Source organism: Benincasa hispida, chromosome 12, assembly GCF_009727055.1.
Source record: "Benincasa hispida cultivar B227 chromosome 12, ASM972705v1, whole genome shotgun sequence".
NCBI lineage: Eukaryota > Viridiplantae > Streptophyta > Magnoliopsida > Cucurbitales > Cucurbitaceae > Benincasa > Benincasa hispida.
The window spans coordinates 49,720,089-49,735,312 of NC_052360.1; the positions used below are offsets into that span (position 1 = coordinate 49,720,089).

Consider the following 15,224-nt stretch of genomic DNA (forward strand, 5'->3'; position numbering starts at 1 on the left):
TCAACAAAAACATCAAAATATTAATTTTACAAAAAATTATATAGAAAAATCGATAAAATTTTAATTTTGATGGATATTTTTGAAAAAAAAAATCAAAAACTAAATTTAAGTTAATAAAACCTCATTTGGTAACCATTTCATTTTTTGTTTTTGTTTTTTAAAATTAAGCCTACTTCATCCACATTTCTTATAATAATTTGTATCTTTCTTAACTACAATGGTTGAATTCTTGGTCAAATTCTAGGAAAAAAAATTACTTTTTAAAAGCTATTTTTTTAGTACTCAAAATTTGGTTTGATTTTTTAAATTAGATTACAAAAAAAGAAATTTAGAGATGAAAACAATTTCCATAAGGTTAATTTTCAAAACCAAAATGGTTACCAAACGAAGTCTAAATAAATACTTTATTATTTTTAAACAAGTTATCGTATCTGTTATAAATATTACATATACACCAGTGATATTTTGTTGTTTAATTATTATATTTCGTGTATTTTTCTACGATATAATGAAAATATCGATTCATCCCTCATGTCGGATATCAAACCCATGAAAATGTGAAAATATAGATAAAAATATCGACAATCTCAATTCCTAAAATTGATTTTTGGCCCAAAGAAAACCTGTTTTTGGTACAGTTTGTCAAGCAATACCTGAGAAACAAAAGTATACTTATAGTTTGTCAGACTTAAAATTTTAATAAACATAAGCTTGTACTATCGAACTAGAGATCAAAGGTTCATTCTTTCCGCTCACGTTAAAAAGAACACTTATAAATTCTACTTGAGCCAAAGGTTGATCTGAAAACAACCTACACCGAACCATTTTCTCATATTGAAAAATCCTACTGAGTTTTCCTAATAAAGATTTTGCAATCTGTCTATTCAAAAGGCCAAAGAACCCTTTTCTAGTTAAAAATTGGGAGAGAATCTACATATAATCTGGACCACTACAAGCTCATCACTTTATAATATTTTTCTAAAAGCATAATGGAAAACTAGTTAAAATAATCAAATGGGTCATTTTAATATTATGAAGAATAAGATTAGACAGTCCCAAAAAGGAGTTCCAAAAAAAGGGAAAAGAGCAATACATAATAAAATATTGACAAGGACATACATGCCATTTTATAATCTTCATTCAAAGATTATGATGATCACTATAACTTGAACAGTAGAAAGGATCAGAAAAACTCTCAAATGATGAGTGACTATATAAATATGGAGCAAACATTAACCCAATATGCCATAGAAATCTGGAAGAGAGAGAGAACATCTAAGATTCTTTGCATAATATTTCGAAGCATAAAATTAGAAAAAGGCAGACCTGGATGATGATGATGATGATGGGAGACCATTTTGGTTGGGCCAAAGTAGCGGCAGAAGGATGGAGGAAAGGGCCTTGGACAGCTGAAGAAGATAGGCTGCTTGTTGAATATGTGAGAGTTCATGGTGAAGGAAGGTGGAACTCTGTGGCTCACCTTGCAGGTAAACAGGCCCTTTTTTGTCTTAGATTCAGTCACTGAAATCAAGCCGACTTATTGAAACATTGAGTACGTTAACATACATTCCTCCCAAAGTTTCTAGTTATCGTTCTATTCGAGTATGGGAATTCTGTTTGCTCACATTAAATTGAGTATCTGTTGTCCCTCTCTTTCCCTACACTTCTCTTTGGAATTTTTTCTTGATTTGGATTGTCATTTCTGTCTATTCGCCTTACAATTGAGTATCCGTTCTCCCCTCCTCCATCCTTCCTACGCTCTCCTTCTTTGGCATTTTCCTAGATTTTGGTCCTCATTTGTCTCTTTTTCATTCATTTTCTTAAGCTTGTAAGCCAAACTACCTCTCTCTTATAAGTTCTTTTGGTGCAATCAGGATTGAGAAGGAATGGGAAGAGTTGTAGGTTGCGATGGGTAAACTACCTGAGGCCAGACCTAAAGAGAGGGCAGATAACCCCACATGAAGAGAGCATAATTCTAGAGCTTCATGCTAGATGGGGGAACAGGTAACCCTCTTTTTCTTTTTCCTCGTGTTAAAGATGCAACCAAAGTTTAACAAAAAGAGTCGGGTACGATTTCTTACCAAAAACAGAAAATAGGAAAACAAGAACTTTTGGGTAGCTTCTGTAAAGTATGAACAGCTAAAAAGAAATAAACATTTTATTTGTAAATACTTCAGGTGGTCTACCATTGCTAGAAGTTTGCCAGGAAGAACAGATAACGAAATCAAGAACTATTGGAGGACCCATTTCAAGAAAAAGGCAAAAGTAACTTCCAACTGCAATGAAAAGCCTAACACTCAGTTCCTAAGAAAGCATCAATATCATCAACAGCAGCAACAACAACAACAATATTGGGAGCTCCTACGACAACAACAACATGGAGAACTCCTAAGACAGCAGCAACAACTGAACCAACAACCTGATATGAAGGCTGAACCTATAAACAGTTCTCAGCCTCAAATAAGACAAGAATCTTGTACTGGTATGATCAGTAACTTCAATCCCCAAATAACTGATGATCATGACCAGCCAGGAGGCCTCTTGTTGTCTCTGCCCGAGGCAATTTCCATGGAGGACCATCAATTATGGGATGGATTGCTGTGGAATTTTGAGGATTTTCATGGAAATCTCACACCAAATTCTGCATTTGGCAAAGCTAATGTGCACAACCTAGTCACACCCTTTTGTTGAATTTTTTGGTAGAGATAATTACGTTAACTTTGTGGAGTCTTCACCGTAAAAGTATTGGAGAGTAATCCAAATCTTACCTTAAAACTTTATTTTGTGAACTTTTATATGCAAATACATGACAAGTTTAGTTATACTTATGATGTATGTTTCTGGGTAATAAATAGGGGAATTGGTTTTTAACTATCATCCAAGAGTTCATTTCAGACATTCTTTTCTAGAAGTTCTTTCTTTTTATTTTTTGAACAATGTATTGAGTAGAGAGACTTTTTTTTCTTCTTTTTATGAGAAATCTGTTGTGTGTGTGTATATATATAAAAGAGTAAACGTCCAAGGGCCAGGGGAAGAGCAAGCCCTCTCCCAAGGAAGCTACTTACAAGAACTGTTCCAATCAAGAAGGATCAAGGAGAGAGGGTAAATACAATAGAATTTACTGTAGCTATGACACCACTCATGCATTTAGCTGAACAGAAGCCAAAAAGTAGAGAAAACAGATGAAATATTAACCAACTAGATTTTTTTTTTTTTTATATCCGTGAGTATCCGGTCTAGCTTACGTCTCGACTAGTCTCACGGGACAACCCGCCTAACCCTACAACATTTGGATGTCAAGGAAACTCGTAGAATATTAAATCATCACCATGCTAATCAACCAACTTCTATTGTTCGATCACATGCACTGTGTCCAACATATTAGGAAAAGGCTGACTCTTTTAACTGTTCATCAAAATCTCGAATTTGATATAGTGCTCCACGAAGTCATCCTAACAGTATCTCTAATTTGATCAGGATGGAAGCAAAGAAAGAATTTTTTTTTTTCATATGCCTCATCTAAAAACTAGTACCAAGTTGTCCGACAACTTGAGGATACATAAAAGTAATGTCTTCAATGGAAACTTAGAAATAATGGTACTTTTACACCCACTTATTATTAGTTTATGTTATTGCTGTTTGTCATTTTAATGTTTGTCTTTCTATTCCTTATCCTCAGCACAAACAAATGATGTCTTGTTTTACATTTATAGTTTAGTAAGATAACCATAGTTTAAGATAAGTGATAGATTATCTGTAGTCTCGTGATTTCATTTTTATATTGATTTCTTTCTCTTTTCCAAAGTTTGGACAATTTGTATAATATATGCTATAAAATTCTCAATTTTCACCCAATAATACAAGATTTTAAAATACCTTTTTACCTCCATTTGTATAAAGACGACTATTTTTGTGGTTTTGATTCTTCGAATCATGTTTAATACTTTTTTGGCAGCGTTCAATAATTCTCATTTCTGAATTTTAACAGTTGAATGTTTTGTTGGTTGATTTTTGTGTGATTTGTTATTTAATTCACATGCAATATTTGAAATTCATTGTAAAAGGGGTATCAATCTCACCACTTATTCAAGTATGGGTAAAAATGATTTTTTTCCCAAAATTATATATATATATATAAAAAGAAGAAGAAGAAGAAGAAGATATGCTTGAAGTATACTCGCAATCGAACTTTTTAATTTCTGCTGACTATGCAAATTTATTAAATTTGACCTAAATAGACACAAGAAATCAGACTTCCATTCTCCATCCTTGAGATGTTTTAGAAGACTTCAAATTTGCCAATATTTGCATTGGTATCTCAAAAGTATTACTCATTTAGAAAACAATTGCTAAGGCAACAATATCCAAACCCCATCAAAGGCAGGATCAAAATCTGCCTCAAATGTCACTTAAAAACTATGCCTTTAACATTCCAACAGTTTTCCATCTACACAAAATTGGTATAAAATTATAGCCAATCTACCCATCTCTGCTGAAAATTATGATTTCCCCCCTATAGGTACCAAAATCGGCAATTTTTGTTCAAAATTTAACCCAAAAAATTAGACCTAATAACTCAAACTAACACAAGAACATCGTATCATTGTTCATTAGTTCTATAAACTTTAATGCACAGTTTACCAGAAGGATCAATTTTCTAAATCTTGCCTTTCATTTGTTTCCGTTTATTTCTCCGCTGATCACGCAAGCCTGCAAGAAAAGAATTGCAAAATGAAGTATCTGAGAGCAGATTTGTCAACATTCTACAAATTCTTTAGAACTGAAAATATAAAGATGACAATTTGAAAACCACCAAGGGGTGGTCCCAAAGAGTCCATTCAATAGAGATTTTAGTAGTTTACGTTTTTTCTCCTCTTTTTTCTTTCTCCTAAGGTTCTCCATTTTCCTCCGTTTTTCAGCCATCTCTTTTGCATCCATATGTACCTATCAAAGGACACAGAGTTGAAATTTCGACTTAATAGATGATTCAATAACCCTACCAACCACGTAGACTAAAGAAAAATGATTTTCTAGGAAATGCATTTCAACTAGAAAGTGTTTGATACCCGTTGACCACCAGTTCGAAGTGCTTGAAGTGGCTCTGTAAGATCTTGACCAAAAGCAGCCAACTTCCTCCTTTTGTCATCTTCCATATTCTGAACAGATGTGTTCTGCTTGGCCAGTTCTTCAAATTGATGTTGCAGAAGAGGTGAAACCCCAGCCTGACAAGCAAGGAAGGAACCACAGTCATTGTGTAATTTACTACAAAAAGTTGTTAGAAAACAAATGCAGTTAATCAATAGCTGAAAACCAGAAATTATTCAAATCCGTGCACCCATTGACTGGTAAAACGGTACATTAGTACGGATAAAAAAAAAAGGATATTTCAACCAACAAAATCAGGGTAATCCATGATCAAAATATTTTATGATAAGTTGTTCGTATAGCAAAGATAGTGGTTATTTTCTTTCTCCCACTTCCTTTATTTACTTAGAGGAACTTTTCCTCTAGATGCAAAGTATCTTATCATATTACAACATTTCACAAAAAGATAATCCCTTTAATTTTTTTTGTAAGAAACAATTTCATTGATGAATGAAATATTCAAAGAAATCCAAAGCTACAAAAAGGCCCATTGAAGGGTATACAAAAGATGTTTCCTTAATCCAATAAAAATAAAAAGGGGGGAAAAGGGAGAAAACTTAAGGACTGAACTTTTAACAATATTAGTAGATACTTACACCAGCCAAATATCGATGTGAAAATGATTTTGGTTGCAAAGGGTGGGAAAGAAGCTTCTCGAGCTCCTGCAATTAGTGATAAGTATTAAAAGGAAGATATTACCTGTGGGATTTAACATAGCCACCATATTACCTAATTTAAAGTAAAATTACCCATTGTGGGTAGTACCTGTTGCAATTTCTTTAAATGAATGGAGCCAACTTTCTTCTGCTTATAATTGTTTAATCTCTCCTCTTCACTGTCATCGTTGTCCAGAACTAATTCCACTAGCTCTGCATTCCGCTCAAACCAGGTTTTACTTGCCTTCTCCTAGAAATCAGCAACATAGCTTTAAACTCATAACAACCAAAAAAGTAAGTGAAGATGAGTAATATTAGGATTAGAACTAAGCACAAACAGATCACAGCCAATTAGCATTAGCACAAAAAGGAACAAGCTGAATGAAATTAGGAAATGCTAGGATGCAAATTTCCATATGTAAGCAATAAATAGGCATGGAATTATGCCTATATTTACCTGGGACTCCTTCCGCAGAATCTTGTCGATCTGGCGTGCAAGTGACAAACGTTTTAGAACCTCTGGCATGTATGAATTATCAACAGGAAACCGCTGGAAGCTTTCCTAATGGAACAAAAGCAAATGAAGCATGTATGAGGAGGATTGCTCAAAAGACATTACAGCTATTGTTGATATATCCAAAAAGGCTACAAAAAGTTAAAGAGCCTCATACTGGCAACTACTATTTTCTTAGAACTCGAGTCAGACAGAGAAAGGCAAGAAAAGAGAGAACAGTCTGCGAAATAATCATGGTAATGTTTGTAGGAACAATAAAAAATCATTATAGAACTGCTACCTTAGAGAATGATTTGCACAGTGATGCAAATTTGGAAGTTTCATTGGCTGAGACCAATGCGATACTGCATCCATCAGCAGAAGCTCTGGCTGTTCTTCCACTTCTATGAACATAAACCTATTTCCAAATTAAACATTTAGTAACGCTTGTACAGAAAAAGTTCAAACAAGGCAACTTGTGTCTTGCTAACCTCAGCTGAATGTGGTAGTTGATAGTGGACAACAGTTCGAACACCAGGAATATCAAGGCCTCGAGCCGCAACATCAGTGGCAATCAGTATCCCATTATGATTTCCACGGAAACGGTCAATTGCCTGGTATAAACAAAAACAGAAAGTCTCTGAGGTTGTAGCTATGATGATGCACCAATGTTGTATCAAATTTCTTCTTTTATTTTGCCTTAGCATCAATTTCCTTAAAAAAGGAAAACTAAGGCAGTTTGGTTCAATGCTATTAGAGCTACATACTAAAATGTCTTGGTTGAAGTAAATAAAAGAATTGGCAGGCTCTCATGTTGTAATCTTTTCGGGAAGGGGCTTCCTTGTCCCCGGCCCTTAGGTTGTTCTCTTTCTTCTTTTTTGAATATATCCTTTTTGATGTGTCTTATAAAAAAAGAATAAATAAATAAATAATCCAGAGGTTTATAGGGTGGTACAAGGGGAAATCCACTCCAAGATAATATTTTTTTTAGATCTTCCATTCAGAGCTATTGTTCCTCCACTGACTTCCGTCATAATACTCTTTTTTTTCTTTTAATCATTCCAATTAGTTTTTTTTTTTTTTTTCCTTTTATAGTTCCCAGGGAATTGCTATGGTAAATTTCACTAGGCCGCACTTATTCCTTTTAAAAATAATAATAATAAATGAAATGATAGAAAGAAATTTTCATAGTATGAATTCTTGTCCAACTCAACACCCCCACATATGAAAAAACTGTATGACAGAGTACAAGGTGTCTAAATAGTAAGCTAACCTTCAAGCGTGCCCGTTGCTGCCTTTGAGCATGAAGAGTCAAGACGTTAACACCAACAATGGATAATAAAGCAGCAATATGCCGTAATGCAGCAATGGATGTACAGAACACAATAGTGCGGCCTTGTCCATAAACAGACAGAATGTAATACAAATAAGCATCTTTGTCTTCTTCCCTGCATCTGCAAGTACGTCATGATTCAGTAACGATTCAACCCCACTGGAGAAGGATTACTCAATGCAAAGAAACTCAAAATGACAAGCAGAACCATCACCGATGGTATGACATACCAAAAGCATCATATAAGCGTTAGCACAAAAAAGCGTCCAATTAATGATATTATGATGTGCTAACAAAATTTGGAAGCAAGGACGCCAAGGACTCATGCAGCTGATTGTAGCTTGTGGACAAAATGGGTATAAGAGATAGATGTCAATTACTAGGAAAGCTGTGCTATACACTACTCAGTACTAGCTAAAAGATAAAAACCAAGTCATGTAGATCATAATGCAATAAGGCTACAATAAGATGTATAAACATGTACTTCAGCTGGAAATCGATGTTGTTAAAAAGATTAGAAATGAGGAAAATTTTGAGCCTCCCTGCTACAAAAAGATGTAAATGGGATTGGCCTTCCTCAATCACAAAACATCATTTATAGGGTCAATATATTAACATATGTTCAATTGGGGAACATTTTGAATCTTCCTTGTGCAAGTATATGATACAAATGGAATATCCAATAGAAATAACAGAAGAGTTACCTTTTTTATGTCTTTGCTGTTTTGAATTTTTCTTTTTCTTTTTCTCTCCCTATGGGAGTTTTTTTTCCCTAAACGTTCACTCATTTTTGTTATAATAATGAGAAGTTGTTTCTGGTTTAAATAATAATAATATGAACAAAAGAAATACAAAAAATGCTAGATATCAGACAAAAAGATACATACTCTATAAATGATTCTTCAAGATTATTTGCCAAAACTGATGTGTTTGTCAGATTTATAATAGCAACATTAGGTCTTATCCCAGCTCTCTCAGATAGAGCCTCTATAGAATTAAAACCATCAATCCCCGATTGATTAGGTCTCAATGATCCACGCTTTAGTTTCTTACGGAAATCAGAAGATAGTGACAATGTAGCAGAAAACACAAGTGTTTGCCTTTTCTTTCTTTGAGAACTTGGAGTGGTCAAAGAGTTTTCTGCATTTTGTAAATTTTCTGCAGAACCATTGGTCACAGGAAGCATATCTATAATGGACTGCAACTCACGAAAGTGTCCATTTTCTATCATCCTATCAGCCTCATCCAGCACAAAGAAAGACAACGTCTGCAACTGAAACAGAAAAGTTGAAGAGCGTCAACATTACCATCCCATTTATCACAGGAAAAGAACAAAGTTGTTGGTATTTAAATATCACCCAGAATAGAATCTGGTGACTGAGCAGTTTTACAACTATGCCTACCCCCTACTTTACAAGGTATTTCCAAAGTGCTTAAGAAAAGTTTCGTGCTCAACATATTAAAGACTAATGGAGAAAAGGAAATAATTGAGATAATTTCACAGGAAAAGAAAATCATACGAAAAAAATAAACCACAACATTTGAAAGTAAAGCAAAGTGTTGATGAAGGATGTTTGCAAAACAAGTATCCTGATTAATGAGCTTAAATAATATATGGTGGCCTCAAAATGGTTAGGAGGAATAGAAAATTAGACTTCTTAATTTTTATTAGTGGAGAATGAAGACATGGACAAGTTTAATCAAAATATCATGAAGCACTCACCTCAACCAGATGCTTTTCTCCTCCTGACATAAGTTCCCACAACCGCCCTGGAGTTCCAACTACAACCTCTGGCCTCATCCTTAAAAGCCTTTCCTGCTTTTCAGTGGACATCCCACCAACAATTGGAACCACCCTGATATCTGTACCTACTGCGACTGCCTTGAGATGATCAGTAACCTGATAGTGAAAGACCAAAGAGAGGAAGTTAAACCCCACATTCAACACATACAAAAATCCAAATAAAACAAGTTGAACTAACAATTTGTTTGTGTTTTTTCATTATGGATCTGTGAACTTAAAATTGATACTACAAACACCAAAATAAAATAGAATTAGATCTTAACGTAAAAGGAACTTAAGTAGGTAGTTTTTTCTTTCTAATAAGAAACAAACTAATCAGTGATGAAAAAATAGAAAGGAACAAAAGTGAAAGAAGAATACAAATAAGAAACAGACCAAGAACAGGATATGAAGCCATCCCAATTAATACAAATATCATTGCAAGAAGAACTGATAAACAAACAAAAACGAGAATGGCATTGTGAGACCTTGAACATCAGGTAGGAAAGTTTCTTAAACTCTAATTGCCAACACTAATATTTCTTATCCTAATATCACCGATCCTAGCATGTTTTGTCTCCTGCATGCTCCTCTATAAACATATTTGTTTAGGCCTCTAGCCATGTGTGAGTATCAAATAAAGAAATCACCTGAAGAGCAAGTTCTCTAGTAGGAGTAATAATTAGAGCCCGTAGAAGACTTCTGGGAGCATATCTTTTTGCATCTACTCCTTTTTCTTCAGACATCTTTCCAGATTTCTCTCGTTCGTCCAAGAAACGTTGTAGGATTGGCAATCCAAAAGCTAGTGTTTTTCCAGATCCTGTCTCAGCAGCACCAACAACATCCTGTCACATAAGCAAAATTCAATGGCAGGCAAAATATGATCCATTTTCCACCCTTGCAACGAAAGAAAGACAAGCTAACCTTCCCCTGGTAAGCAGCAGCTGGAATACAAGCTTTCTGGATTGCTGTCGGTTCCTTAAACCCAAGTTTGTAGATCGATTTCATAAGCAAAGGATGGAGTCTCAACTCATTCCATGCATAATATTCAGTTTCATCAACTGCATACTTTTCAACTTCATCCCTGATTTCTTTATCTAAATGAAAATCAAATTATGTCATGTGAAATATGTCAAATTATGTCATGTGTAATATGTCAATATATGCAAATCAAACTATATTATGCCAAGAAACGTCAAGAGAGATTGATCCATGGGCATCTTTTTTTGAAGCTTACCCATAGTGTTGAGGCAAGTATGGTTTTTTCTGATCTGTGAGTGTTCGGATCACTTTACGTGCACCTCGACTAATCTCACGAGACAACTCACCTGACCCTACAACATTTGAGTGTCAAGGAAACTCGTAGGATATTAAATCCTCGGTAGGTACCACCATGAATCGAACCCATGATTGACGCAAGTATGGATTAAGTCCCAAAAAGGAATTTCATCCTCTTAGAGCAAGGGTGCTTCCATAACTTTTTGTATAGGCTCTTCAAAGTCATGGGATGAACAGATAAGAGGTGGGAAATCAACAACTTTATGGAGAAGATGACGCTATTGTCAAGCTTCCATGCTTCCAAATCCAATTATCAGATCAGTGAGGGAGCTAAATACTAAAGATAAGTTGCAGAAAGGAGGCTCATCTAACAATTTCATCATCTTTAGATTCCTTCATAAGTCAACGCCCAGCAGTCTTTCCCACTGTTCAACACTATGCTGACGGATGTAACTTTAGATTCTGAATAGCAAAGAGTTTAAGAAAGCTTTGTTTAAGGGGGGCCATTACCGATTCATAGGTCAGTCCAAAAGGTTGTGGAGGTGAAATCCCCAATTATTACACTGAATGTTGCTATAAATGAGGTCCCATTGTTTCTGAATGAAGATCCATGGGCTCTTGGAGGAGACATGATGGTGACTAGATGATTTTAGGTCAAAATAACGATAACCAAATTTAGCATTGATAAGTTTTCTCCAAAGGCCCCTTTTTCCTGTCTAAAGCTCCAAATCCATTCCGCCACTTTTGAGGGAACTTGAAAGAGAGATAGGTAGTAAATAGGTAAATTGGACAGTGTGGCACCCATAAGAAAATCTTGGCTTTCTTAGGAACTGTAAATGTCTAGATTAATCTAGTCAAATCACATTTAAGGTGAGAGGTCTATTTACAACGAGATTGGAAAAGTGGGATTTTAGTGGAAAATGCTCCAAAGGGCTCCTTTAGGGAGGATGAATCGTTAGGAGAGGAATCAATATTGACAAGATTCCATTCATCTTCAAAGATGTGAAGAAGTATGGGTTGGCAAGTGAATAGTGGGATCAGATAGCAAGATGCATGGAATTTCATACTTATAAGCTAGAAGGAGACTAAATGATGTAGCCATGGAAGAGTTTAGAGGTTTAACCAAGAATTGATAAGGGTACACCTAGGCCCAGAAGAAGATAAAAGTTGCAAACATGGACCTTAATGGGAATATATGTGGTGGTTTTGAGGGATTGTCGATTTCCAAGGGATAGATTTGATAGAAGCCAAAATCAAAATCAAAAGCAATAACCAAGATTTCATCCATGCTACCATTCTACTACCCCAATTTATCACTAGAACTGAGCCTTTCACCATCTTCACTGAAAGTTGTAATCTAGTTAGGTCCACCAGAAAACCCACCGAAAAGACCATCACTTCGATTGTCGATGAGCCTAAAAATAGCAAATGGTAAATATATGCATGTGGAAACAGAGATGACTTAACTATTTGGGGAAAGGTCAATTGGCATAATGAATAGGGTGACGACATTGGACACAAAAAATAAGACAAAATTAGACAGGCCCTAAGATTCCTCTAAATCACAATAATAAACAATAAAAGAGTGGCTTACTCTGGAAAATCCTTGGTGAACACAAGATTTCTTCCTCCCTCAAAACCTTAATACTAGTTTAAACTCCTCGCCAAATCAATGGAACATTGGGCAATCCTCCTTAAAGTTGGGCTCCATAAACTCTACATCTAACCAACTGAACCATCACAACCTTCATCTAGGCTTCTAATAGAGACAATTATGTATTTAGTCCATACATATACCACACCCCATCCAAGCCGACAAACCCACCTCCCCTCCAATCTCACAAGACTTAAACATCCTTGATGAACTGCCCATAAACCTTAATTTGTTAACCTCGTCAACAACGAACTTGCAAAGTGCCAACTCTGCCACATCGCTAACTGTCCCCATCTTTTGAGAAGACAAATCTACCTCCAAATCATCCCCTATTAAATTCACTATTTTTTAGAGGATGCACGACAGAGATTATATTTTAAAAAATCAAAGCATTTGTTTGGGAACTTAGCCATCGAGCAATTAGTATAATTGATAGAATACAAAATTGAATGCCATACACAGCCTACTCTCCAAGCTCGTGAATTATATGCAGGGAAAATTCAGAAACTCAATGCCAACTTTGTTATCACTGTCTACTTGTGCTATACTGGAATGAAATGCTAAATGTCATTGGCTAGGATACACTGCTACAGGCATGCCTGACAATGTCATGAACTTTCTAGCTCTAATTCTATGGCACATCCTTCCTAAGAAACAAAATCAACTATATGGCTTGATAAGAATAGAATTTTTCTTTGGAACCTTTGGGGAGAAAGGAATAACTGGATTTTCAAATGATAAGTTTATCTTTGTTGATAGTTTGTGGAAATTGAGCTTTGTCTATCGACTGATGTAAGTGCTCCCCTCTTCTAAAGATTAGTCTTTCTACCTTAGTCGCTTATCTAGATCTTTTTTGTAATCTTAATCTACCTATGGAAGTTAGGTTGTTCCCCATCATTTTTGTATTGTTCCCTCCTCCAAAAAAAAAAATGTTCTCATTGGAGTCATTCTCTTCCAAAAAAAGGTCAAATAATCAATGATCAAATTCTAACCTCAAAAACACAAATATGAAATAAATATATTTTTCCTCCCTGAACAATACATAACAACTAAAAAATTCAATGAATAAATAATAATAACAATATTTAATGATCAAATGTTGTACAGAAAACCAAGAATATTATGCCCAACAAAATTTTATATGATAATAATACTAACCAATTCCATGGTTCTTTGTTTCTTTTTCTTTCTTCTGTCGCTTCTTCTCCGTTTCCAAATGATCGTCATCGTCCATTTCATCTCCAATCTCTGTCTCAATCCCATCATTATCACTGCCACCTATATCTTCAGTCACAACTTCCTCGGCCGTTGGGACTTCGTGAATGACCTTCTTCTTTTTCTTCTTTTTCTTCTCCTTTTTCCCTTTTTTGCTAGTTTTCATATTCACATTGTGTCCCACCGCTTCCTTATTGATACTATCATCAGTATCTCGTGATGCATCCCCACAATTATCGACATTTTTTTGCTCACCTTTCCTTGAATTTCCACTGGCGTTTGATATCAACTTGCGTTTCATTGTACCAGGTTCCGGAATCGCCAAGCCATACTCAGCTTCGTCGATCTCCTCAAGCGAAAGAAAACCTATAGTATATTGCAATATTCATAACGATTACTAATCGGTCCAATCGAACATTTAAACCTCAGAAACATCAATTCTCGTTCAGATCAATAAATTTGTGTCACGCCAATAAAAACAAAAAATGCATATCCCAATTATTTCTCAGCACTGCCTATAAAAGAAAAATAAAACTATAAACTGAAGAATAACTTGACAAGATGAACCAACATGTTCAGATCATGAAACAATAAACAAACGATATCAGATACATACATTTGAAGACTGCAGAAAGTAAAAGCCACAAACAGAGCATACAGATGAACGAACAAACAAGTTCAAACCTCCTTCCAGATCATTGGAACCAATGAATGCAGATAAAGTGTCGTCGCTAGGGATTGAGGAGTTCCACGGGAGTGAGTCGAGACGTTCCAATTCTGGGTCTTTCTGGGTTTTCTTTCTCTTTAGCCTTCTCTTTTGAGAAGACGTAGACTGCATTGGTTCTGTGGCCATGGATAGACTATCAAATACAGCCTACCGCAAAAGTTCGGCTGCAAAGCAAATTGTTCAGCAAGCACTTGTTTCTTGGAAAAACAGGGAGACTACAACTGCAAGTATTTATGCGGCTAGAGTTGCCACCAACTAGGATAGCGATTACAAGTCGAGAAAACAACTTCAACCCGCAAATCAGCCGCAAGCCTGCAAGTCTGGGTTAGTAATAGAACATGGAAGATGGGTTTTTAACGAAAATTTAGAAACCCCCGTTTCGAACCCGAGTTTGGAAGGATGTCTAAGTCGTCGAAACGCAACTCCACCTCCGTCCGATAGTTCGCTGTTTGAAGCCCCGACGTCGTGGCCGTCCGATGAAGCCCGCCGTTCAGTTTTCCTTGCTCACGGAGGAGCAGCAGGTCGAGAGGGAAAGGAGAAGTTCGCGAGGGAGAAGGGAATAATTATGGAAAATTTGTACATATAACCCAATTTTTTTTTTGTCTAAAATGTCAAATGACTCATTTTTAAAAAATAATGTTAATCTCTCTTCATATCCTCAATGATATGATAAGGTTTATAAATATGTTCTATTTTCGTGAATTTATCTTTAATGAGTTTACCAACAACTATAGTAGTTGTTTGTCTATGATTGTAATTCATAATTTCAATGGAACATGTGTGTGAACTGCAGTACTTTGTGATCTTGAATATATCAGACTCTTCCATTTTGACTATATGAAAGCTCCACTTACATGTCTTCCCAATACATTTGACAGGATATTTGGTTGACTTCCTAACATTAAATTCAAAATTTTTGTTGATGAGCTGAATAGATAAT

At 35.4% G+C, this 15,224-nt stretch overlaps 2 protein-coding genes across 3 annotated transcripts; one reads left to right on the plus strand and one right to left on the minus strand.

Moving 5' to 3' along the window:
* The first annotated feature begins 1,046 nt into the window (after window positions 1-1,046).
* On the plus strand, window positions 1,047-2,896 carry LOC120067094 (transcription factor MYB24-like). The gene is made up of 3 exons (XM_039018496.1): window positions 1,047-1,487; window positions 1,875-2,004; window positions 2,178-2,896. The coding sequence occupies exons 1-3, from the start codon at window positions 1,331-1,333 to the stop codon at window positions 2,689-2,691; spliced, it is 801 nt and encodes a 266-aa protein (XP_038874424.1). The 5' UTR covers window positions 1,047-1,330; the 3' UTR covers window positions 2,692-2,896.
* Window positions 2,897-4,304: 1,408 nt separating this feature from the next.
* LOC120067093 (DEAD-box ATP-dependent RNA helicase 13) lies at window positions 4,305-14,849 on the minus strand. 2 transcript variants are annotated; one of them, XM_039018494.1, is made up of 16 exons: window positions 14,670-14,849; window positions 14,242-14,596; window positions 13,501-13,923; window positions 10,335-10,507; window positions 10,061-10,255; window positions 9,351-9,527; window positions 8,515-8,900; window positions 7,568-7,748; window positions 6,786-6,908; window positions 6,596-6,712; window positions 6,259-6,363; window positions 5,911-6,051; window positions 5,742-5,807; window positions 5,067-5,222; window positions 4,863-4,944; window positions 4,305-4,710 (listed from the first exon to the last, which is right to left on the minus strand). In XM_039018494.1, the coding sequence occupies exons 2-16, from the start codon at window positions 14,408-14,410 to the stop codon at window positions 4,658-4,660; spliced, it is 2,547 nt and encodes an 848-aa protein (XP_038874422.1). In that variant the 5' UTR covers window positions 14,411-14,596; window positions 14,670-14,849; the 3' UTR covers window positions 4,305-4,657. The 2 variants fall into 2 exon arrangements, with proteins under 2 accessions (XP_038874422.1, XP_038874423.1); XM_039018495.1 differs by having other exon boundaries at window positions 8,728-8,900; window positions 14,242-14,849.
* Window positions 14,850-15,224: the final 375 nt, after the last annotated feature.

Bases quoted from the DNA above. Each gene is read 5' to 3' on its own strand.
- LOC120067093 (XM_039018494.1), bottom strand. From the start codon at position 14,410: ATGGCCACAGAACCAATGCAGTCTACGTCTTCTCAAAAGAGAAGGCTA. The intron at 13,924-14,241 runs GTTTGAACTTGT...AATATACTATAG, and splicing joins TTCCAATGATCTGGAAGGAG to GTTTTCTTTCGCTTGAGGAG. The intron at 4,945-5,066 runs GTATCAAACACT...GTCCTTTGATAG, and splicing joins TTCGAACTGGTGGTCAACGG to GTACATATGGATGCAAAAGA.
- LOC120067094 (XM_039018496.1), top strand. From the start codon at position 1,331: ATGATGATGATGATGATGGGAGACCATTTTGGTTGGGCCAAAGTAGCG. The intron at 1,488-1,874 runs GTAAACAGGCCC...TGGTGCAATCAG, and splicing joins CTCTGTGGCTCACCTTGCAG to GATTGAGAAGGAATGGGAAG. The intron at 2,005-2,177 runs GTAACCCTCTTT...TAAATACTTCAG, and splicing joins CATGCTAGATGGGGGAACAG to GTGGTCTACCATTGCTAGAA.